At 54.9% G+C, this 24,107-nt stretch overlaps 5 protein-coding genes across 5 annotated transcripts; 2 read left to right on the forward strand and 3 right to left on the reverse strand.

Annotated features, from left to right (window-relative positions):
• Positions 1–206: 206 nt before the first annotated feature.
• Positions 207–9,681, forward strand: LOC137903703 (polyhomeotic-like protein 3). Its single transcript, XM_068747839.1, has 13 exons — positions 207–710; positions 942–1,094; positions 1,964–2,041; positions 2,400–2,607; positions 3,241–3,973; positions 4,162–4,358; positions 4,690–4,821; positions 5,801–6,114; positions 6,188–6,341; positions 7,281–7,392; positions 7,581–7,701; positions 8,029–8,302; positions 9,234–9,681. Exons 1-13 carry the CDS (start codon positions 207–209, stop codon positions 9,386–9,388), a joined length of 3,135 nt encoding a protein of 1,044 aa, XP_068603940.1. The 3' UTR covers positions 9,389–9,681.
• A 300-nt stretch (positions 9,682–9,981) lies between these two features.
• LOC137903665 (claudin-11-like) lies at positions 9,982–13,023 on the forward strand. Its single transcript, XM_068747795.1, has 3 exons — positions 9,982–10,207; positions 10,380–10,544; positions 12,770–13,023. Exons 1-3 carry the CDS (start codon positions 9,982–9,984, stop codon positions 13,021–13,023), a joined length of 645 nt encoding a protein of 214 aa, XP_068603896.1.
• A 764-nt stretch (positions 13,024–13,787) lies between these two features.
• On the reverse strand, positions 13,788–16,272 carry LOC137903704 (probable cationic amino acid transporter). The gene is given in 8 exon segments (XM_068747840.1): positions 13,788–14,017; positions 14,155–14,819; positions 14,882–15,090; positions 15,167–15,313; positions 15,386–15,603; positions 15,670–15,829; positions 15,831–15,907; positions 15,984–16,272. Coding segments are annotated over 8 exon segments (1,995 nt in total).
• Positions 16,273–18,435: 2,163 nt separating this feature from the next.
• On the reverse strand, positions 18,436–19,910 carry LOC137903705 (ribosomal protein eL22-like 1). The gene is made up of 3 exons (XM_068747841.1): positions 19,887–19,910; positions 18,657–18,778; positions 18,436–18,586 (listed from the first exon to the last, which is right to left on the reverse strand). The coding sequence occupies exons 1-3, from the start codon at positions 19,908–19,910 to the stop codon at positions 18,436–18,438; spliced, it is 297 nt and encodes a 98-aa protein (XP_068603942.1).
• An 876-nt stretch (positions 19,911–20,786) lies between these two features.
• LOC137903667 (eukaryotic translation initiation factor 5A-1-like) lies at positions 20,787–21,820 on the reverse strand. The gene is made up of 4 exons (XM_068747797.1): positions 21,639–21,820; positions 21,421–21,526; positions 21,216–21,346; positions 20,787–21,093 (listed from the first exon to the last, which is right to left on the reverse strand). The coding sequence occupies exons 1-4, from the start codon at positions 21,804–21,806 to the stop codon at positions 21,031–21,033; spliced, it is 468 nt and encodes a 155-aa protein (XP_068603898.1). The 5' UTR covers positions 21,807–21,820; the 3' UTR covers positions 20,787–21,030.
• Positions 21,821–24,107: the final 2,287 nt, after the last annotated feature.

Below are 24,107 nucleotides of genomic sequence, written 5' to 3' on the forward strand. Positions count from 1 at the left end.
AGCCCTTGATCCAGAACCACTCCAGAATGAACCGGGTCTCCCCCGGGGGTTTCGTGTCTTGGAGGAAGTCACGGGCCAATCAGGACGTCCCTAAACTTAGTGAAACCTGATCTCGTGTTTGTGGTCCTCCATCTTTAGTGGCAGTAAATATTTTTGCGAGTGTTCAAGCCGTTTGTTTGTCCCTTTATTTTTTACAGTGCTGAATGATGGACAGGGCGCCGCTTTGTCACGGCCAATCAGAACCAGGAGCGGTGCCGGATGGGTCCAGCCCTCCTACCCCCGCCCCTCCTCGCCTCACCCCCAACCCCATGCTCCTGGACGCCCCAGCATCCACGCTGACACCCATCACATCCTCCCCTCCCCCCCCCCTCACCCCTGCTCCATCCATCTCAGCCAATCACGTCGCCAAGCCGATGGCGGCGACCGCCGTCTCCCCGTCTCCCCATATCCTCGTCCCCGCTCTGCCTAAACTCAGCTCCACCCCCAGCCTCCGCACGTACTCCCGTCCGGTCCTTCCCTCAACGATGGGAGTCTCCAGACCACCTCCCCCCCCCGCTCCCCCCCCTGCTGTCGCCAGCACCTCCTCGTTTCCAGTCCTCGGCAGCAGCAACAAGTCCCAGCGGCCCTCCGGCACCCTGACGAATGGGTCAACAGCTTCCTCCGCTCCCATCACGCCGTTCCACACGCCCGGCAGCCCCCCCGGCAGACAGGTGAGGGCCAGGTGAAAGGCCTGATGAAACCATCTCCTTCTATTGGCTCAATATGTTTAGCTTAGCATAAAGACTGGAAGAAAACGATGATGACGGGACAGCACACCTTTACACCCAAGCAGCTAGTGGGGGGGGCTCTCTGAATGCCCGTTCGTACGTCACACCTGTCGTCTTCTTTAGGGAATGAAGATGATGTTATCCTCTAACGATGCTCCGCCTCTCCTCCCCCAGGTATCACAGACTCACTCGGTCAGAACACCTGGTCTCGTACGAGCCAATCAGAGCCCTTCCCCTGCCAGGCAGCGGGTCTCCCCACAGACACTGCTCCTCGGGAAAGGTCTCCGAGGGTGTGGCCAAGACCAGATCCTGCTCCGAGCCCAGATGGTAACCAAAGAGCCAAACCCACCACAGGGTGCGTAGGGAATGTAGGCGCTAGAACCCGTCAGCGTGAAGGCGTGATGACCTCAGGTCAGGAAGTACCACCCTCAGAGAGCGCCGTCCCCCCGCTGGGCGGTCCTCTGTCCTCCCGCTGGGCGTCCCCCCACTGGGCGTCCTCCCGCTGGGCGGTCCTCCGTCCCCCTGCTGGGCGGTCCTCTGTCCTCCCGCTGGGCGTCCCCCCACTGGGCATCCTCCCGCTGGGCGGTCCTCCGTCCTCCCACTGGGTTGTCCTCCGTCCTCCCGCTGGGCGTCCCCCTGCTGGGCGGTCCTCTGTCCTCCCGCTGGGCGGTCCTCTGTCCTCCCGCTGGGCGTCCTCCCACTGGGTTGTCCTCCGTCCTCCCGCTGGGCGTCCCCCCACTGGGCGTCCTCCCACTGGGTTGTCCTCCGTCCCCCCACTGGGCGTCCTCCCGCTGGGCGGTCCTCCGTCCTCCCACTGGGTTGTCCTCCGTCCTCCCGCTGGGCGTCCCCCTGCTGGGCGGTCCTCTGTCCTCCCGCTGGGTGTTGGAGGCCGAGACAGCACCAGGCTAATATTTACTGTCCAGGATTAATCGACGAGGTCCAGAGGCTACACGCATTAGCATGTTGCATTAGCATGTTGTTTATAGCACCTTTCACAATCGTGTTGCCATGGATACTCGCCATGGACGTCAATCACAGTTCTATATCATAGATTAATGGATTTCAGCTGCAGCGCTAGTTGTGAGGCTAACTTCAGGCGCTGAGGGCAGGAACCAATGCCAATGAAGGAGGCGTGTCCTGTGGACAACCAATCATCTTTAACCCCTCCTCTGTTCATTCTCTTTCCTTTCCTGCAGCTCGTTCTCACATCTGGTCTGCGACCTGCATCCTCCTCTTCTTCCTCTCCTCCTTCCTCTAGCCCCGCCTCTGCTCAGGTGAGCAGCTGTTTGCTAAATTGTCACAGAAGCATGACCATTAACCATCAATCATTCCTTTTTTACAGCTAGCATCTTGCTAACAAAGCTAGCATTAGACCGGCTGTTAGCCACCGTGGAGGAGCCGGCAGGTAGCGCCCCCTACAGAATAAAACTAACGTCTCAAATCAATATAATGTAGCGTGTGGGCGGGGCCCTCTGTAAACCAGGTGTGTTTCACCTTTCCTCTCAGCAGACAGTAACCTGCAGCACCTGTGCATGGCTGCTGGCGCCTCATTGGACGCTTGCTGCTTGGGGAGGTAGCCTCAGGTTCCTGAAAGTATAACGTCTTCCTGTCTGTCTCTTCCCTCGTCTCCAGCTCCAGAGTCTCACTCTGAGGCCTCCTCCCCCTGGGACCCTCACCGTCCCTCCCTCCCTCCGAATCCAGACTCCCCCTTCGGCACCGCCTCCCCTCTCTCGCCCTCAGACCCCTTTCTTCCCTCCTCTGAGGCCGCGACCACAGCCCAGCTCCACGGCAACCGAGAGAATGACCCCGCCCAGCCGTCACCTCTCTGTCCCCCCTCCAAGTAAGGTCGTGTTTTGTGTTTCTGCGCTGGCTTAACGTTGAATAACTTAGCTTCAGCTAATCACCTATCTTACCTACCTGATTAACGTCATGATGATGTCATGGAGTTCTCAATACTTTCAGGTTCATAACACGCCTAGCAGCAGATGCTACAAACGTGTTAACGTTAGCAGCAGACCTGCTAGTAGCAGTAGACATGCTAAAACTAGCAGCAGAGCTAACACTAGCAGCAGATCTGCTAGTAGCAGTAGACGTGCTAACACTAGCAGAGCTGCTAGTAGCAGTAGACGTGCTAACACTAGCAGAGCTGCTCGTAGCAGTAGACGTGCTAACACTAGCAGAGCTGCTCGTAGCAGTAGACGTGCTAACACTAGCAGAGCTGCTAGTAGCAGTAGACGTGCTAACTCTAGCAGAGCTGCTAGTAGCAGTAGACGTGCTAACACTAGCAGAGCTGCTTGTAGCAGTAGACGTGCTAACACTAGCAGAGCTGCTCGTAGCAGTAGACGTGCTAACACTAGCAGAGCTGCTCGTAGCAGTAGACGTGCTAACACTAGCAGAGCTGCTAGTAGCAGTAGACGTGCTAACGCTAACAGCAACATGCAGATGGACTTACCCGTCCCTGTCCTTCTCGCAGCGCTCTACTCTCCGGTCCGAGCCGTCCCTCTCAGACCCAGACTTCATTCTCCAAATGGTCACAGAACAGCGTCGCCACGGCAAACTTCAACCTTCCAGCCAATCCCTGCTGCTCCCACTAGCCACGCCTCTCCCCTCAGCAGGTCTATGATGGGACCCAACCAATCACAGCACAGTCCGTTGTCCGTCTCCTCCCAATTGGAGCGATCCCCTTCTGCGGCGAGGCAGCTGCAGATCATCGCCCTGTCTTCGGCACGCCAACCGCAGTCCTACAACCACGCTGTCCAAGCCACGCCCCCTATTGTTCAGTCATACGACGTTTCCAGCCAAGTAATGAGGACGTCAAGTAGTGTCCCTCTAAAGCCAACACCGCCAAAATCCACCTCTGCTTTGTCCTCCCCCCCGTCCGTCCTGAGTCCAGCATCTCCTCAGAGTCAGGCTGCGAACCAGAACGCAGACGTGGAGGAGGACAGAGAGCCACAAGGAGGACCCCAAGGAGGACCCCAAGGAGGACCCCAAGGAGGAGGACCACAAGGAGTCCAAGAGCTGAAGGTGGACAAAGTTGACCAAAGAGAGAAGGAGAGGAAGGAAGGAAACGTCTTGAGTCAGGAAGAGGAGGACAGACAGGACAACCGTATGGACATGACAGAGGAAGGGCGGAGCTACAGGGAGGAGGAGGAGTCCCCTGAGGGAGGAGAGACCACCATGGATCAGGCCGAGAACCTGAGCAGTCAGTACCAGAACTCCATCCCAGCAGCCGATCCAGTTACAGAGCCAAAGACCGTACTGGGTCTCTTTTCAGCTCCTGTTCAAAGCCCAGTCCCAGATTCAGTTCCAACCCCAGCCCTAGTCCCAGATTCAGTTCCAACCCCAGCCCTAGTCCCAGATTCAGTTCCAACCCCAGCCCTAGTCCCGGTTTCAGTTCCAACCCCAGTGACGGTTTCAGTCCCAGTGCTGGTTTCAGTTCCAACCCCAGCCCCAGTCCGCGTTTCAGACCCAGTCCCGGCTTCAGCCTCAGTCCCAGTCCCAGCTTCAGTTTCAGTCCCGGTATCAGGTCCAGCTCCAGTCCCAGTTTCAGTCCCGGTATCAGGTCCAGCTCCAGCTCCAGTTTCAGTCCCGGTATCAGGTCCAGCTCCAGCTCCAGTTTCAGTCCCGGTATCAGGTCCAGCTCCAGCTCCAGTTTCAGTCCCGGTATCAGGTCCAGCTCCAGCTCCAGTTTCAGTCCCGGTATCAGGTCCAGCTCCAGCTCCAGTTTCAGTCCCGGTATCAGGTCCAGCTCCAGCTCCAGTTTCAGTCCCGGTATCAGGTCCAGCTCCAGCTCCAGTTTCAGTCCCGGTATCAGGTCCAGCTCCAGCTCCAGTTTCAGTCCCGGTATCAGGTCCAGCTCCAGCTCCAGTTTCAGTCCCGGTATCAGGTCCAGCTCCAGCTCCAGTTTCAGTCCCGGTATCAGGTCCAGCTCCAGCTCCAGTCCCGGAGGTGCCTGTCCAGAGTCAGAGGCTAGCAGAGTCTCATCTGGACCTCCAGCCCATCAGCCAGGAGGACTTCTGTGAGAACATGTCAACACAATCTGACAACCAATCAGGTACCTTCAACCGTGGGTTGATTGATTGATTGATTGATTGATTGATTGACCAAAGGCCCGGGAGCCAGTGTTTAGAACTGGACAACATGGATCAGGGCTTTCATCCATGTCTTGGTCCAGTGGGTTAGTCAAAGACATCACAATGATCTTTCTGTTATCAATACAATCAGACCGACAAGTTCTAGATAGCTAAAGTATTGATGACTATTAGGATGTTATATTTGATGCTTATTACACATTTAATAAGGCCGAGTATCTTTAAGGGTGAACTCCACATTATGATTATTGATATACGCTACATGGTAAATGGGGGCATTGAGGTAGAAGCGCCGTAGTGGGGGTCTGATCTGAAGCAGAGCAAAAGTGTTCAATACTTGTATTGATCACAAACGTGTTTGTTTTTTAATGCGTTAACTTGCAGCACTTTATATGACCTGATGTTTAATTCTCTAATTTTTTGGAGATTGACAACAGAACGCAGCAATACTCCCCCTGGTGGTGGAAACTAGATGTTGCAGGCAGCAGAATGTAAACGTCTGCATCTCTGACAAACAATCAATGACTTTATCAATCAATCTTTTCATCTGCCACAATAAAGTAATGTATTTAAATGAGAATACTTCAAGTTGAGGGCTTTTCTATGAAAAAAGAGATTCATTAATTACAGCTCATTATTAATTAATCGCTCGTTCTTACATCTCTTGACAGCAATATATTTGTGATCATTTAGTAACGACTTCTTATTCGATCAACAAAGAGAAACATCTATTATATTAGTTGGTAAAAAAAAACATTCCAATTTATTAATCTGCTGAATGATTCATTGATTATCATTGTCTTTGTTTAGCATTCATGACTAATTTATCAATCAGTTTAGTCTGTGATTAACTTTATTTCTACAGACTATTATTGATCACCTTTCCACCTGCTGCAGGTGTCTGTGACTTCACTAATTGATTGTGGTCTCTGCTCCACCCAGCGTTGTCCAGCCTCTCCTCTCAGTCTCCCCCGTCCTCTCCCTTCATCACCCCATCAGCAGAAAACCCTCCTCCCCTCCTCTCTACTCGCTCCGCCCATCTGACCCACCTCAGCCTATCACAACACGAGACAAAGCAGGGCCACGCCACCGCAGACGAGCACCGCCCCGAAACCGAGACAGACACATTCGGCCAATCAGAAGATGAGTCTGCAAGGTTCAGCCCCTGGGAGCCAAGGGCGTGGCCTGAGGGGCGACAGGTTCTCACCCACCTGGTTGAGGGATTTGTCATCCAGGAGGGGCTCCAGCCATTTCCTGTATGTGCACGCGCACACACACAGATGTTGGCGTGTACCTCACAGTTTGATATAACGTACCTGTATGATCCAGGTGAACCGCTCATCGCTGTTGGTTCCGGAGCAGGTGACCAAACCACAGGAAGTGAATGGGATCAATGGGAAAGCTGCGCTGCCCGTGAAACAGACCAATCATTCCACTGATTCAGAGCAGGAAGAGGGCGGAGTCACCGACAAGCCGGGGACGAGTAAGAGTCTGACCAGTAAACCAAACAACCCCCATCAATGCATTCACCCATCAATACAGTCACCCATCAATGCATTCACCCATCAATACAGTCACCGATCAAAGCATTCACCCATCAATGCATTCACCCATCAATAGAGTCACCGATCAAAGCATTCACCCATCAATACAGTCACCGATCAAAGCATTCACCCATCAATACAGTCACCCATCAATGCATTCACCCATCAATACAGTCACCGATCAAAGCATTCACCCATCAATGCATTCACCCATCAATACAGTCACCGATCAAAGCATTCACCCATCAATACAGTCACCGATCAATGCATTCACCCATCAATAGAGTCACCGATTAATGCATTCACCCATCAATAGAGTCACCGATCAATGCATTCACCCATCAATAGAGTCACCGATCAAAGCATTCACCCATCAATGCATTCACCCATCAATACAGTCACCGATCAAAGCATTCACCCATCAATACAGTCACCGATCAATGCATTCACCCATCAATACAGTCACCGATCAAAGCATTCACCCATCAATGCATTCACCCATCAATACAGTCACCGATCAAAGCATTCACCCATCAATGCATTCACCCATCAATAGAGTCACCGATCAAAGCATTCACCCATCAATACAGTCACCGATCAAAGCATTCACCCATCAATACAGTCACCGATCAATGCATTCACCCATCAATAGAGTCACCGATCAATGCATTCACCCATCAATAGCTCATCAATACTACACATCATCGCTCCAAGGCCCTTTTTAATGATCGGATGATCAGATCAATGCATATTGATGAACCTTTTCCTTCCAGTGGTTCCTGATAATCAATAATGAAATCATTAAGCAATAGCATTTCCTGTGTGTGTGGTGATGTTTCAATAAAGATTGGCAGCTTTGAATAGCGTTTGTTTTGCAGGACCCTCCCACAGAGACCGGGCGGTGCTGCACTGCCAGTTCTGTGGGAAGAGAGGCCACGCCCACAACTTCATGCGGTCCAAACGCTTCTGCTCAACTTCCTGTGCACAAGGGTGAGCTGCCGCCTCATTGGCTAAGAGGTCATGAACCGCTTCTGAGGGTGTTGCGAAACAGAGATGGTTATTCAGGGCGTGTCCATCTCCTTTTTAAAGTTAAACCACACCCCCTCATTTCAAAGGTAACACGCCCATGGGCGACGCCCTGACTAGCGATGACATCATCGTGTCTCCCTGTCTGAAAGGTTCAACATTCGTCTGACGAAGCGTCTGCGGGCCCTGAGTGCAGGCGGTCGCTCTGAGAGGCCCCGCCCAGCCCTCAACAGGGCGGAGTCTGTTCCTGGGAAGCCTCTGCTACTGCGACTGGTAGGGACCCTGAACGCACGTCTGATCTGAACCGGCTCGCGGGTCAGGTTACCTGGTGAAAGGTGGTTAACCTGAGACTGGTTCTGACCTCGACACCTTCATCACGCTACACGTGGGAGCTCGTCATCAGTGATGTCATCCGAACTCTGACCTAGAGCCAGCCGAACTCACCTGATCCGACACAGCGGTGACTCATGGGAGATGAAGTCTTAAGCAAAAACAACAGACCGTGTACACGTCATGTGACGTCTGGGTCAGGGGTGGGGCTACAGTCAGGGCAAACGGTGACCTGAGCTCACCTGTCATCTCACCTGTGTTTCCCTGCAGCCTCGTGATCTCTGGAGCGCTGGCCAGAGAGAGAAGGAAGGAAAAGAGAAGGCGCCAGCAGAGGAAGAGGAAGAGGAAGACATGGAGGAAGAGGATGCGGGGGAGGAGGATCCTGCTGTTGCCATGGCAGCCAGGATGGAGCGGCGGGAGACACGCAGGGCAAGGAGGGCTTCCGAGCCCACCTTGCCAGTTTCCACACCAACAACCACATTGAACCTGAGCCCCGCCCACTGGAGCGTGGAGGAAGTGACCGCTTTCATTCGCACGCTGCCAGGTGAGACGTGATTGGTTGAGTTCACATACGACCACTGAACACACCCCCCGAGCTTTACTTTGAAGGATTATAGATTATTGATTTATTTAGACGGCTGTGGAGGTATTACTGTCATTTTATTACTAATAAAGCTGTGATCCCAAGATTAGTCAAAGACTAGTTTAAAAGACCCGAGGAAGAGACTAGTTTAAACACCCAAAGAAGGAGACTAGTTTAGAAAAGACTAGTTTAAACACCCAGAGAAGGAGACTAGTTTAAACACCCAAAGGAGGAGACTAGTTTAAACACCCAGAGAAGGAGACTAGTTTAATTAAACACCCAAAGGAGGAGACTAGTTTAGAAGAGACTAGTTTAAACACCCAAAGGGGAAGGAGACTAGTTTAAACACCCAAAGAAGGAGACTAGTTTAGAAGAGACTAGTTTAAACACCCAAAGAAGGAGACTAGTTTAGAAGAGACTAGTTTAAACACCCAAAGAAGGAGACTAGTTTAAACACCCAAAGAAGGAGACTAGTTTAAACACCCAAAGAAGGAGACTAGTTTAGAAGAGACTAGTTTAAACACCCAAAGAAGGAGACTAGTTTAAACACCCAAAGAAGGAGACTAGTTTAAACACCCAAAGAAGGAGACTAGTTTAAACACCCAAAGAAGGAGACTAGTTTAGAAGAGACTAGTTTAAACACCCAAAGAAGGAGACTAGTTTAAACACCCAAAGAAGGAGACTAGTTTAGAAGAGACTAGTTTAAACACCCAAAGAAGGAGACTAGTTTAAACGCCTGCCCCGTTCTTCCGCAGATGTTCAGGATCATGTTGTAACGTATCAAACTGCTGTAATGACGTCATCGTCACCCCGATGGAGAGCTCTCCTGCCTGAATCCTGAACTGGACCTGCGTCCTACCTGCATGCTAAACCCCGCCCCTCTGTGTGTCAGGGTGTGGGGGCGTGGCGGAGGCCTTCCGGCTGCAGGAGATCGACGGCCAGGCCCTCCTGCTGCTGACCGAGGACCACCTGATGACCAGCATGAGCATCAAGCTGGGGCCGGCGCTGAAGATCTGCGCCCACATCAACGCCCTGAGGAACCAATGAGAGCAGAGGGCGTGGCCTTAGGCGTGGCCTTAGGAGGCTGAGACCAATACGAGCTTTTTCTATCTTGGTGTACATTTGAAACTATTTCATGAAGGATTTTGAAAATTTAATATATGAAATTTGTCTATTTAGTTTTTTTAGAGTGTGGCGTCAACAAGTCTATCCACGAGCTAACATAACTACGTAAAGATATGATCAATAAAACGTAGGCTTTGTGATTGATGAAAGCGTAATGTTCTCTTAGAGACGCGTCTGAACATTTTAAAGGTATCCTGCTTGGATTTATTGAATAAATAAAGAAGAATTATTCAACGCTTTGGGGTTATTGGACGTTTTTCTCCAGCAGGGGGCTCCACTGAGACAACCCGACTTCAGATCCACCTGAGCTCCAGATGTGGCCCTCGTGATCCAGGTCAGGCCGGATCTGCTTCGGGTTGGAGCCGGCCTCTGATTGGCTGGCAGCTTTGAGGGGGGAGCTTTTTAGACGGCATTCTTCACTCGTCCGTTTCTTCCTTGCCGATCGGACCAGCGCTCGGAGACTCCACATCAAAGGGATCGGATCAAACGCTAGTTTCAGTGCGATCTGAAGCTCCATGGCGCTCATGTGCAGGCAGATCACAGGCGGCACGGCCAGCTGTGCAGGATGGGTCGGGATCATCGTCGCCACGGCGACCAACGACTGGGTCCGGACCTGCGACTACACAATGTCCACCTGCATCCGTATGGACGAGCTGGGCTCCAGGGGCCTGTGGGCGGAGTGCGTCATCTCTCCGGCCCTGTATCACTGCGTGGCCCTGAACCAGATCCTCACCTTACCTGGTCAGGGGGGGGGGGGCTAAGTATTCTATCACATGACTGAGCTCGTAGCTTCAAACAAAGGCAGCTGAAATGTTTTACTCTATAAAGTCATCTTGTAGAATCTCACTCGTAGTTTGTTGTTGTTGTTGTTGTCGTCGTCATGGCTGCATGTCCGTTTTCCCGCCCCCCCCAGCTCACATCCAGGCGTCCCGTGCTCTGATGGTCTCCGCGTGTCTTCTGGGCCTTCCTGCGATGCTATTGGTTCTCATGTCGATGGCCTGCATCCGGCTGCAGAGCGACTCGCCCGCCGTGAAGCAGCGCCGCGCCCGGCTGGGGGGCGTCCTGTTCCTCGTCATGGGTGAGGAGACCTGCTGCCCCCCCCCCCCCCCCCCGCCGTCTGAAAAATGAAATGCAAACAAAAAGCTAACACACTGCAAAAAGTTTTGATTGACAAAAGTTTGGGGAATATTTTGAGATTAGAATTTAGGAATGTAGTTTTAGGAATAAAATTGTGAAATGTACCTTGAGGACCAGGGTCTAGAGTTTGGGTTCCGTTCCTTCTTGAGGACCAGGGCCTAGAGCTTGGGTTCCGTACCTTCTTGAGGACCAGGGTCTAGAGTTTGGGTTCCGTTCCTTCTTGAGGACCAGGGCCTAGAGCTTGGGTACCGTACCTTCTTGAGGACCAGGGCCTAGAGCTTGGGTACCGTACCTTCTTGAGGACCAGGGTCTAGAGTTTGGGTTCCGTACCTTCTTGAGGACCAGGGTCTAGAGTTTGGGTTCCGTACCTTCTTGAGGACCAGGGTCTAGAGTTTTGGGTTCCGTACCTTCTTGAGGACCAGGGTCTAGAGTTTGGGTTCCAAACCTTCTTGAGGACCAGGGTCTAGAGTTTTGGGTTCCGTACCTTCTTGAGGACCAGGGTCTAGAGTTTGGGTTCCGTTCCTTCTTGAGGACCGGGGCCTAGAGCTTGGGTTCCGTACCTTCCAGAGGACCAGGGTCTAGAGTTTTGGGTTCCGTACCTTCTTGAGGACCAGGGTCTAGAGTTTGGGTACCGTTCCTTCTTGAGGACCAGGGTCTAGAGTTTGGGTTCCGTACCTTCCAGAGGTGGGAGGAAGTCATTGCTTCGCAAGTCACGAGTAAGTCTCAAGTCTTTGCCCTCGAGTCCCGAGTCAAGTCGCAAGTCCAACACTTTGAGTTTCAAGTCCTTTTGGGTCATTTTAACGACAGAGTAATAATATATTACATTTAAACAGACCATGTATGCTTTTAAAATCTATTTATTTATCAAGCCAAACAGTTTAACATTGAACTTTACACGGTACTGAAGCAGTACCAGTCCATTTAACTCATATTCTTCCTTTTAGACTATTTGTTTACAGAATAAACACATTTGATAACGTAGTAAAAGAGAGAGAGAGAAAGTGCTGACCTATTTCCGTCGCGTACAACAAGCACCACGTGACTATTTATGGACTTTATAAAGCAACGATCATGCCTATCCCCTCCCGGACTCGGTAAATGCGTGCAGTAACGTGAACGTTACGTTACCTCCGCGGCTTTAAGCCGCTTTAAACCGCTTTAAGCCGCTTTAAGCCGCTTTAAACCGCTTTAAACCGCTTTAAGCCGCTTTAAACCGCTTTAAGCTGCTTTAAGCCGCTTTAAGACGCTTTAAGACGCTTTAAGCCGCTTTAAGCCGCTTTAAACCGCTTTAAACCGCTTCAAGACGCTTTAAACCGCTTTAAGCTGCTTTAAGCCGCTTTAAGACGCTTTAAACCGCTTTAAGCCGCTTTAAGCCGCTTTAAGCCGCTTTAAGCCGCTTTAAGCCGCTTTAAACCGCTTTAAACCGCTTCAAGACGCTTTAAACCGCTTTAAACCGCTTTAAGCTGCTTTAAGCCGCTTTAAGACGCTTTAAACCGCTTTAAGCCGCTTTAAACCGCTTTAAACCGCTTTAAGACGCTTTAAGACGCTTTTAAGCTGCTTTAAGCTGCTTTAAGCTGCTTTAAGCCGCTTTAAGACGCTTTAAACCGCTTTAAGCTGCTTTAAGCCGCCTCTGTCGACCTTTTCGGGTCAAAGTAGCAGTCGGGCAGTGAACCCGCAGGGGACGCACCGGCTTACCGTGTTTAGCCTCATTAGCTACGCAGCTAGCAAAGCTACTTAGCCGATAAGCTACCGTTAGCGGTCGGTCGAAGCCGGAAGTGGTTGTCTGTCCGCCTTTGATCCTCTTCCCGCTTGTTTCGCACACGGAAACTCGTTTTCTGTCCCAAAGACACAATCTTCGGTTTTGTAAACCGGCGCTTTGGTCAGCGCGACGACGTCACTGGGTGTTCTGCAATTTGATTGGATGCTGTCGGATCAAAACAACGTGATCTAATTTGATTGGATGCTGTGCCAGCTCTCTCTCGCGCGCACGCGCGCACACACACACACAGAGACAGAGCGTTCATTATTAACATACATTTTAATCTTTGTGTTTTGGTGAAAGTCTCTTCGAGTCCAAGTCAAGTGCCGAGTCATTGTTAAAGTCCAAGTCGAGTCTCAAGTCATGGAATGAATGTCGAGTCATGTGACCCCCCCCCCCCCCCCCAGCTGTGTGCAGCATGGTGTCCACCATCTGGTTCCCCATCGGGACCCACCGGGCCGAGGGCCTGATGGCGTTCGGCTTCTCGCTCTACGCCGGCTGGGTCGGCTCGGCGCTCTGCCTGCTCGGCGGGTTCCTGATCTTGTGCTGCCATGGCAACGACCCCGGAGTCCTCAGACGGGAGAGCAGCTTCTTCTACTCCAGGGGCCGGTCCGTGACCCGGGACCCCCCCGCCAACCATGCCAAGAGTGCTCGAGTCTGAGGACGTTCTCAGACTCGCCCCTGGAGTCAGAAACTTCATCTGAGGCAGGGGTTAGGGTCACGGGTTAGAGGTTAGGGGTTAAGGGTTAGTGTCAGGGATCAGAGGTTAGGATCAGGGTTAGAGGTTAAGAATTAAGGGTTAGGGGTCAGGGGTTAAGGATCAGGGTTGAATTAAATGTCAGATGAAATTATTGGTTATCCTTATTCTTGTTCAGATGTCCAGCAGGTGGTGCAGAAGCTCCGCCCACCTAATTAAAACAACATTACGTAATTCATGACATCACTTCCACCATTAGGAGTCACATGACTTTGCGTCAGCGTGCTCCTCCTGCTATTGGCTGCTGTGAGTCACATATACTCTGATGAGACGGAGGAGGAAGAGGAGGAGGAAGAGGAGGGTCCGCAGGTGTAAAAATGTGTCACAATCTTGAGCTTTCTTATTGGCAATAGGCTACGCATGCAGCTAGCTCCAGTTAGCATTGATGACATCACAGCACCTCACTTTATCCACATTCTTCCTGCTGTGGTGGGTTAGCATTTCCTGTTAGCATAGCATTTGTTTTGGTACCTGCTGTCATTTAACCACACCTGCTTACCTGTTCTAGCTCGATGTAACGACTTTAACACGCTGTGTGAAAATAATAAAAGCTGCATTCACTCAAAGCGAAGTTTATTATTCAGTTCAGGTTCACACAGTAAAACTAACGAGAGACAGAGACGCGTCACACCGGATTGATGTTGCTATAGCAACAGCTGTCCCAGCCGTCAGCCCAGCTCTTCATCAAAGCCCTGGCTGCTCGCCCCCGGTCCTCCTGGAGCTGACTGGTATCCGGCCTCCTCCGGGGCAGACCAGCCCTGGTAGGGTCTCTGGTCCTGGTCCTGGTCCTGGTCCTGGTCCTGGTCCCGGTCCAGGTGGGCGTCGTAGGCCTGCTGCTCGCAGGCGTTCCGCTCCAGCGTGCTGTTCCAAACGCCGTAGAAGCTGTAGATCAGGAGACCTGAGGAGGAGCCAAAGATCAGAGGAAGGTTAGCCACCTCCTCTTCATCACCTGCCAAACAGGACTGTTTGTTCTGAACCTCAGAAAGTTCAACATCTGTTTGATCCTGGCCCCGCCCCATCTGGAACAGATCTTACCTATGAAGCACCAGACGGTGAACCTGATCCAGGTGAGTGGAGACAGTTTGAGCATCAGGTAGCTGTTGACCAGTATGGCTGCCATGGGGACAAAGGGGACACAGGGTGCCATGTAGGGGAGTCTCCGCCCACTCTCCGGCTGCTGCAGGATCACAATCAGCAGCTTCGCCATGGACGCCGCCATCAGCACGGCCACGAGGCCCGAGAGCGCCGCCCCGGTGCCCGTTCCCTGCTCAACGCCGAATATCACAGTGGACCAGAGGAGGAAGGACATGACGAAGAAGAGGACGGTGCATCGGGCGACGGTGCCGCCGGTGGCCGGTGTGGGCCGGACGGACGCGTCGGGGACCGCCAGCCGCGTCCGCAGGGCGGAGTAGTGACCTCCCAGAAGCCGTCCCAGCAAGGAGGCGCGGCCCGCCTCTCCTGCTGCTGCCCCGCTGCGGTGAGACTCCTCCCCGTCCACGCCGTCCACGCCGTCCGCCGGCTGGTAGCGCAGCAGCAGGACGCACACGGACACCAGCGTGTAGGCCAGCAGGGTGCCGATGGACATCATCTGGATCAGGTCCCGCAGGCTCACCAGCAGGGCGAGGAGCGCCGCCGAGCCCCCTGACACCACGCACGCCACCGTGGGGGTGCGTGTGAGCGGCGAGACGTGGGACAAGAACCTGCAAGCACGCCGTTAGATCAGAGCCCTCCAAACACCTACCTGTATGCCCCGCCCTCTCACCTGAAGAGCAGGCCGTCCTGCGCCATGGCGTAGATGACTCTGGGCATGGGGAACAGAGAGCCCAACAGGGAGGCGGTCAGCCCGGCCACGGCGCCCACGGCCACGACGTACCGCCCCCACAGGAAGCCGTGAACGGCGAACATCTCCAGGAGCGGCGCCGAGCCGTCGATGAGACCGGAGGGAACCATGAGAGTCAGGATCACGCTCACCTGGACGGGACGACAGGTGGGACGGGATCAAAGGGGCGCCGGAAGACTCGGGACGCGCTCAGACCCTGGGACGGACCGACAGGTAGGCGGCGAGGCAGGTGACCAGCGAGGCGGTGACGGCGTACGGGATGGACGCGTTCGGGTTTCTGGCCTCCTCTCCCGTTGTCGCAATGATGTCGAAGCCGATGAAGGCGTAGAAGCAAGTCGCCGCCCCTTTCATCACCTGACACAACACACCTGTTACCTCTGCCCAATCGCTGCCAACAGCGGGTTAAAGGGGGCGGTCCGAGCTCACCCCCGACCAGCCGTAGGGCAGGAACCGCCCCCCCTCCCAGTTGCTGGCAGAGAGGAAGAAGAGTCCGGCGAGGACGGTGAAGACCCAGACCGCCAGGTTGACCCCGTTGAGGACGTGGTTCACGCTCACGGAGTTCTGCACGCCGAGTCCCACGATCAGGGTGACCAGCAAGGCGACGAAGAGGGCGAGCAGGTCCGGGGGCGTGTCCTCACCCTGACCTGAGGCGCAGGAGGAAGGGTGCGTTTGCATCACCATGGCGATAACCACGCCCCGGAGGTACTAACCGAGTCCGCGCAGCGTGCCCAGGTGGGTCATCACGGAGCTACTGATGCTGTGATTGGCTAGAGAGTCGAACACGCTGCTGAGAGCCGACGCCCCCGCTGCTGTGCCAATCAGATACTCCAAGATCAGATTCCAGCCAATGAAAAATGCCACGAACTCCCCCAACCGTCACGTAGCTGTAGGTGTAGGCGGAGCCAGCGGTCTTGGGGACACGGACGCCAAACTCTGCGTAACACACGCCTAGGAACAAGGAGCACACACACGCCTAGCACCAGCACGGGCTCCACCACCCGGGGGCCCGACGGGTCCGTCTCACCTGACAGGATGGAGGCCGCCGCCGCAATGACGAAGGACAGGATGACCCCCGGCCCAGCCATCGCCTTGGCAACCAATCCAGCCACTACGTACATCCCCGTGCCAACACAGCTGCCCACGCCGAGCGACACCAGGTCCATGGTGGTCAGGACCTTGGCGAGTCCAGCCGCCGACCCCTCCTGGAGCTCGGTGAGGTCATCGAGGTCGTGAGCCATGGCGCCCACCGGCTTGGTCCGGAGGAGGCGGGACCAGGTGTTGGTCAGAGACATGCGGCCCAGCCACGCCGCCATCGCGGTGCGTTTGATGCGACTACCGTTCCTCGGTCAGTCCATCCTGGCGATCAAACTGCAAATGAGAGTACAAGTACTGCAATAAAAATACTGTGGCAAGTAAAAGTCCTCTGGGCCATTTAAAGCGCCGTCAGGAAACATTAGTAACTAAAGACGACAGCGGTGAAGTATTAGAGCATGTACCTCCTCAAAGGAATGAAGTACACGACCAGACTAAATGTACTTCAGCAGTAACATGACGTCAGCATATTACTATGAAGTAAAAGTACCTCGCTCAGTACTCGGGCGCTGGAGGCTGAGCCTACAGATTACGCTCTACTCGGCTTTCAAACAGACCCAGAAGCAGCCGACTGCTGAGTTACAGGTGAGCATCAGGCAGGTGTACCTGTCCAGGTGACGATGGGATCAGCTGCTGTGACTCACTGGAGCGAGAGCGTCTGAAACATTCATGACGAATGTGAACGTGTACCTGAGCCAACGCCCGGTGAACAGGTTGGGTACCTACCTGCGGCGTTAACCAATAAAAAGGCTTGAACAGACTCACCTGAGCAGACAGGTAGACTCACCTGAGGAGATGTCTGGGTCGCGTCTGCAGACCAGCAGGATGTGGTGACGGGAGGAGGCGACCAGGGACACCTGATGTCATGTGATCGTGCCGATACATTATTGATTGGTGGTGTGTGTGTCATCATCCATTGATAGGAGGGGGTGTGGCGTCTCATCCTGGGTGTACGCCGCCTCTCACCTGTCGTCAGGTGAGACGGTGTCAGGTCACAGACCGGGAGAACCCAAAAGCACGACAGGAGAAGGGAGTCCTCAAAGTAACTTTCATGACTCCAGGAGGCACGCCAGGTAATCAGATCAATCAGAGGAGGGCCAGGACACAAGCAGGGCAGGTGAACCAGAATCAGGGTTCTGAGCAGCACAGGTGATGTGACTGGAGTCCACAGGCGGTGCGTCCTCTTCAGACGGGGCTGGGGGGTCCAGGGACGGGGTTCTACGCTACCAGCACCCGGCACCATGGCGACGCCCGTCAGCATTTACTAGCAGAATGCTTCTGAACGACCTCGCTACCGGCCCAGAGGTTCTGTGGGAGCCGGACCTGGACCTGGGACCATGAAGCGTGAGGTCTCACGTGGAAGGAGTGCCTCCGATACATTCAGACCCCAGAACCGCCCCCCTTCTGGGACCTGCTGCAGAATCCAGATCATCTGAGCAGACATTCCTGAGGATGTGTTTTATATGCTCCAGGTGGGAGGACAGGAACCGGTCCAGATGAGGTGAACATTCCTCCTCCTGGTTCTGACTGACGGTTTTCTCAGATCTTGCCTTGCCACGCCCGTCCAAATAGCAGCTTCAGGCAGTCTGTCCTCAGAATCTGGACCTCATTATGATGGATAAGCCCCGGTACCGGGCCCACTGGGACGGACTTGCCCCGGTACTGGGCCCACTGGGACGGACTGGCCCCGGTACCGGGCCCACTGGGACGGACTGGCCCCGGTACCGGCCCACTGGGACGGACTGGCCCCGGTACCGGGCCCACTGGGACGGACTGGCCCCGGTATTGGGCCCACTGGGACGGACTGGCCCCGGTATTGGGCCCACTGGGACGGACTGGCCCCGGTACCGGGCCCACTGGGACGGACTGGCCCCGGTATTGGGCCCACTGGGACGGACTGGCCCCGGTACCGGGCCCCACTGGGACGGACTGGCCCCGGTACCGGGCCCACTGGGACAGACTGGCCCCGGTATTGGGCCCACTGGGACGGACTGGCCCCGGTACCGGGCCCACTGGGACGGACTAGCCCCGGTATTGGGCCCACTGGGACGGACTGGCCCCGGTACCGGGCCCACTGGGACGGACTATCCAGCGGACCATCCAGTCTAGGCGTAACCATAGAAACGCACCGTCTACACGCTAACGGCCAGTAAAGACAGATCATGGATCTCTGTAGCTGACGTCCAATGACATCACTTCCTTTGTGGTCTCGTCTTATTACGTACATTAAATCTATCTATTCTTTGCCCTGCGACGCTGCAGCGCCACCTAGTGGGCGTGGACGGTCCTGCAGCTCCGTCCGTCTGGGACACGGTTCTAATCCGCGTTTCACCTCTCAAGAACGAAACAAGACAAACGTTCCTTCCCACGTTTATTCTCGCCGTTCACTCGCCCGCCTCCGCCTCCCCCTCGCCGTCGTCCTGGCCGATCTGGAAGTAGCGCAGCTCGTACGTCTCCTTGTCCACCGCCACCACTCTCAGCCAATCACGGAGGTTGTTCTTCTTCAGGTACTTCTTTGTGAGGTACTTCAGATACCTGGTGGGCAGATACCTGGTTCAGATGCTTCCTGGGGGCGGGGCTGTTTCTAATGTTTGCTTCAACTCACCTCTTGGAGAACTTTTGCTCAGACGTGACATCGATCCGGGTCTTCACGCGGCCCACCTGGACGACGTTCCTCAGGTTCCCCGTCTTCCCATTGACCTTTATCCTCTCTTTGAGGAAAGCTTCCTGTTGGACAGACCACAAGGATGCGCTAGGGACGGGAACCCTAGACGATCGGGAGCTAGGGACGGGAACCCTAGACGATCGTGAGCTAGGGACGGGAACCCTAGACGATCGGGAGCTAGGGACGGGAACCCTAGACGATCGGGAGCTAGGGACGGGAACCCTAGACGATCGGGAGCTAGGGACGGGAACCCTAGACGATCGGAAGCTAGGGACGGGAACCCTAGACGATCGGGAGCTAGGGACGGGAACCCTAGACGATCGGGAGCTAGGGACGGGAACCCTAGACGATCGGGAGCTAGGGACGGGAACCCTAGACGATCGGAAGCTAGGGACGGGAACCCTAGACGATCGGAAGCTAGGGACGGGAACCCTAGACGATCGGGAGCTAGGGACGGGAACCCTAGACGATCGGGAGCTAGGGACGGGAACCCTAGACGATCGGGAGCTAGGGACGGGAACCCTAGACGATCGGGAGCTAGGGACGGGAACCCTAGACGATCGGGAGCTAGGGACGGGAACCCTAGACGATCGGGAGCTAGGGACGGGAACCTAGACGATCGGGAGCTAGGGACGGGAACCCTAGACGATCGGGAGCTAGGGACGGGAACCCTAGACGATCGGGAGCTAGGGACGGGAACCCTAGACGATTGGGAGTTAGGGACGGGAACCCTAGACGATCGGGAGCTAGGGACGGGAACCCTAGACGATCGGGAGCTAGGGACGGGAACCCTAGACGATCGGGAGCTAGGGACGGGAACCCCAGTCCAGACAGCAGGTCAGCAGTGTTTGTTAACCCTTCATGATCAGATTAGGGGCGAGGCTGAAGGCCCATGAATGCAGGCTTACATCTGGGAGCGCTGACGACCGAGGCCGACAAACCCGGATATGACGTAGATCTCCGTCGTGCGTGTAACACCCTTTCCAAATAAGGTGCTTCAGCAGTTTTATTTTAATCCGAATTTTACTGAATATTTGACCCGCTAATTTCGTCTGGTCGGATGTGACGTAATCTCAAATCAAGAATAACAATCCCGTGACGTCACTTGAAACCATTGAAGTATGTAAATGCAAATGTCCAAACAGAACCCTGATCCGGACTGAGACCGACTAACGGGACCAGCGTGATCCACATTCTGGGGCGGCTTTTCATTGGGTCACATAACAATGGTCAGCCAATCAGTGACTTCCATCCATCTTCCAGGTGCTGCAGCCCCCCCCCCCCCCCAGACAGAACTCAGACAAGGTGTACAGATTTTATCCATTAGTTTTATTTCGCCATCTCCAGTCAGGTGACAAAGGCCTCGAGTGAACACAACGTTAGCAACTCACCCCGCCCCCCCATAAAAAGAACACGCCTCACTGCAAGTCGCCTCCTTGTCCCGGGGGGGTCGACACGCCTCAAAAGAACGGAGGGGGGCGATGGGGATGAACCCGCTGCCCCACCGGTCTCACCCCCCAATCTCTACAGACTGGAATCAGGTTTATCGCTTTGGGGGGGGGGGGGGGGACACCTTGCATTTAGACATGCTGGGGGGGGCTCAAGTGGTATTCAGTGATCGCCACCATCATTCCCAGTGGTGAGGAGAATGGACCGCAGGCAACCCCCCCCAAGCTGGAGGGCCCCCCCATAAAGGACAGACCTGCCTGAGACGACCATAAAAAATTAGCATCCAGAAACGCGAGTGTCAAAACAGGAAGCAGAAATAAGCAGGTGAGCTAGTCAGGGGGGGGGGGGGGTCACAACAGAACGACCGCAGGTGAGCTACAGCCAAGGGGGGGGGGTCACAACAGAACGACCGCAGGTGAGCTACAGCCAAGGGGGGGGGGTTACAACAGAACGACCGCAGGTAAGCTAGTCAGAGGGGGGGGGGGGGGGGGTCACAACAGAATGACTGCAGGTGAGCTAGTCAAAGGGGGGGGGGGGGTTACAACAGAACGACCGCAGGTAAGCTAGTCAGAGGGGGGGGGGGGGGGGGGGGTTACAACAGAATGACTGCAGGTGAGCTAGTCAAAGGGGGGGGGGGGTTACAACAGAATGACTGCAGGTGAGCTACAGCCAAGGGGGGGGGGTCACAACAGAATGACTGCAGGTGAGCTAGTCAAAGGGGGGGGGGGGGGGTCACAACAGAATGACTGCAGGTGAGCTAGTCAAAGGGGGGGGGGGGTCACAACAGAACGACCGCAGGTGTCTGGGGGCTTTGGCGACAACCAATGAGAACGCGAGGCTGGTTGTGGGCGGTGCTTGTGCCCCCCTACTTGCCCAGGACCTTGGTAGCGATGGCGCATTCCACCCCCATGGCAGAAATCACCGTGACCTGAGGACAGAAAGCAAGCCGCCGGCCAATCAGGAACGAGCACCATTACGTAACCGGGCCGGCTCCAGACCCAGCGTGGTCCTGGTCCCGGTTCTGGCCCGGGGGTCGCTGCAGACACTCACACAGAACTCGTCTCCGTCCTCAAACTTCTTCTCGATCTCCTTGCCGATGTCGCTCTCCGGGACGCGGAGGTCCTCCCTGACGTCCCCGTTGTCCGTCATCAGGCTCATGAAGTTATCGTTGATGTTGAGGAAGCTGGAAGGAGACGGAGACGGAGACGATGAGGACGGAGGACGCCTCCTGCTCCGAGGTCTCGGACGCCACCCACCTGATAGTCCGTCCTCTTGATGGAGGGGACCTCCATGTTGTGGGTGGAGGGACACATGTCCTCATGCTTCTTGTTGGTGAAGATGTCGATTCCAACCAAGTTAACCTTCAAGAGAAAACGGGGCGGTGAGGAACCCGGAGCGGACCGGAACCCCCGACCGGGCCGGACCAGTGAGGAACCCGGAGCGGACCGGAGCGCCCCGTCCGGGCCACCCTACCTTGGCGTGCCCGTGCTTGCCGGTCTTGGACGTGGACATCTCCACGATCTTGCAGGGGTGCCCCTTCAGCACCACGTAGCCGTTCTTGCGCAGGGCGGAGCACTGCATGGGGAACGTGGTGGAGGCGCCGGACTCGCCGGTCTGGAAGTCGAGATCTGGGTCGGTCATGATGCAACGGGTCGGGGGCTGAAACACACCACACGAGCCCGGGTCAGAACCTTCACATCTCGCGAGACATCGCGAGATCGCGTTCATGATCTCTTAACCCGACTCAATTAGTTTGGACCGAACCGCACGTCCCGCCGAGATTCGGAAAGGAACGCGTTAGCCGGCCCGGAGCTAACAAGCTACCGGCCCGAAGCCGACAGTGACGTCAGAGTACCGACTTCCGTCGTCATTACGTCTTCGGTTCAGTCACATTATTCAGAACCGCCGATCGCTACGTCATCGAACCGACAACAGAAGTACGGCCGCCCGCCGGTGCCGTCCGGCCCGGAGCCACCGACGTGACGTCACAACGACTCGTTTCAGAAGCAGTCACCGCTCCGGTATCACCGTTAGCTTAACATTAGCCTGCCGAGGGTTAGCCGAGGCTAACGGCCCAACCGGCAGCGGTTCCGGTGAACGGAGCTCAACGCAGCTAAACGCCGACACGCGGGGAAACTCCCGCAGACGGCTGCGGGGAGAACGCCTTCCGAAGGCCGCAGGCCCTTTGATGAGAGTGGCAATGGTCGCCGGAACACGCACACGCGCAGCCTGCGTGCGTGCGGCGGCCCCACGCACCCACGGAGCACCCACGCAGCCCCCGGCCGCCGCGGCCGCTAACGGCCCGCCTCAGCCCCGGTACCGCGCCGCTTCACCCCCGGGCAGGAACACGCGCCATGCCGCACTTACCTTCCACGGAAAAGAGGCCGAACTGCGCACGCGCGTCAGCTTCACTGCAGCATCCGCCGAGGAAGAAAGACCGGAAGGAGAGGGGCGTTTATGTGTTCCGGTGCGGGCTGCCAGGTCTGACGCAGCACGACGCGGGTTCAGGTCGAGGGGGACATGTCCATCTGTCTTCTGCGAGCAATGTCCTCAGATCACAGGGACATCGTCCTCAGCTCACGGGGACATCGTCCTCAGCTCACGGGGACATCGTCCTCAGATCACAGGGACATCGTCCTCAGATCACAGGGACATCGTCCTCAGCTCACGGGGACATCGTCCTCAGATCACAGGGACATCGTCCTCAGATCACAGGGACATCGTCCTCAGCTCACGGGGACATCGTCCTCAGATCACAGGGACATCGTCCTCAGCTCACGGGGACATCGTCCTCAGATCACAGGGACATCGTCCTCAGCTCACGGGGACATCGTCCTCAGATCACATCATCATCCGTGAAACTAAACAAACCGTTCAGGAGGGACTGGCAACCTGTCAAGGAAAGAGGGACGCTGTCCCTCAAAGAAAGAGGGACGCTGTCCTGCAGCTGCTGTTTGGACCAAAGGCTGTCAGAGATTTCATATCAGTGTCTGGGAACCGGGTTAATTTGTAGAAGGGGAGAACATGGAACCTTTAAGAATGTGGGTCCTTTAAGAACATGGAACCTTTAAGAACGCAGAACCTTTAAGAACATGGAACCTTTAAGAATGTGGAACCTTTAAGAACATGGAACCTTTAAGAACGCAGAACCTTTAAGAACATGGAACCTTTAAGAACATGGAACCTTTAAGAATGTGGAACCTTTAAGAACATGGAACCTTTAAGAACGCAGAACCTTTAAGAACATGGAACCTTTAAGAACATGGAACCTTTAAGAACGCAGAACCTTTAAGAACATGGAACCTTTAAGAATGTGGAACCTTTAAGAACATGGAACCTTTAAGAACGTGGAACCTTTTCGAACGTGGGTCCTTTAAGTCACGTCCCGGTCAGGCAGGTGTGAACAAACACTGAGCAGGTGTGTTGCTGTACAAGGACAGGACCTTTATTGTATCTCCAACATCACAGGTGTGTGTTAGCGGTTATCGTCCAGTGATTCAGACGAGGTGAGAACACACAGTCGCATGCACGTCACACGCCCGTGCACACGCCCGTGCACACGCCCGTGCACACACCTGTGCACACGCCTACATGCTCAAACATACTGCCATACATACAGTCCTGATACAAAAATGTTCGTACAAATAGCACGATAGAAACGTCGGGTCTACTGCGTATAAAGACGGTTACTTCTGTTCGGTGAGATAACGAAAACGTTTTGCTTTGATGGGCGTGTCCGGACGTATCGCAGGTGTTGATGAACGTCCTGAACGAATGGTCGCTCACGCCTTCCTCTAATGCAGCCATCAGCATGGCGACGACGCGCCCTGCTAGCTAGCTGTTACACGCTAATAGCTGCTTGCTGGTTGTGGTCCCAGATGATGCAGATGTTCAGTCTGGTTTGGTTCCTCCAGGATGGACCCTGCGCTGAAGGACGAGGGA

The sequence above is a fragment of the Brachionichthys hirsutus genome, chromosome 14, assembly GCF_040956055.1.
Source record: "Brachionichthys hirsutus isolate HB-005 chromosome 14, CSIRO-AGI_Bhir_v1, whole genome shotgun sequence".
NCBI lineage: Eukaryota > Metazoa > Chordata > Actinopteri > Lophiiformes > Brachionichthyidae > Brachionichthys > Brachionichthys hirsutus.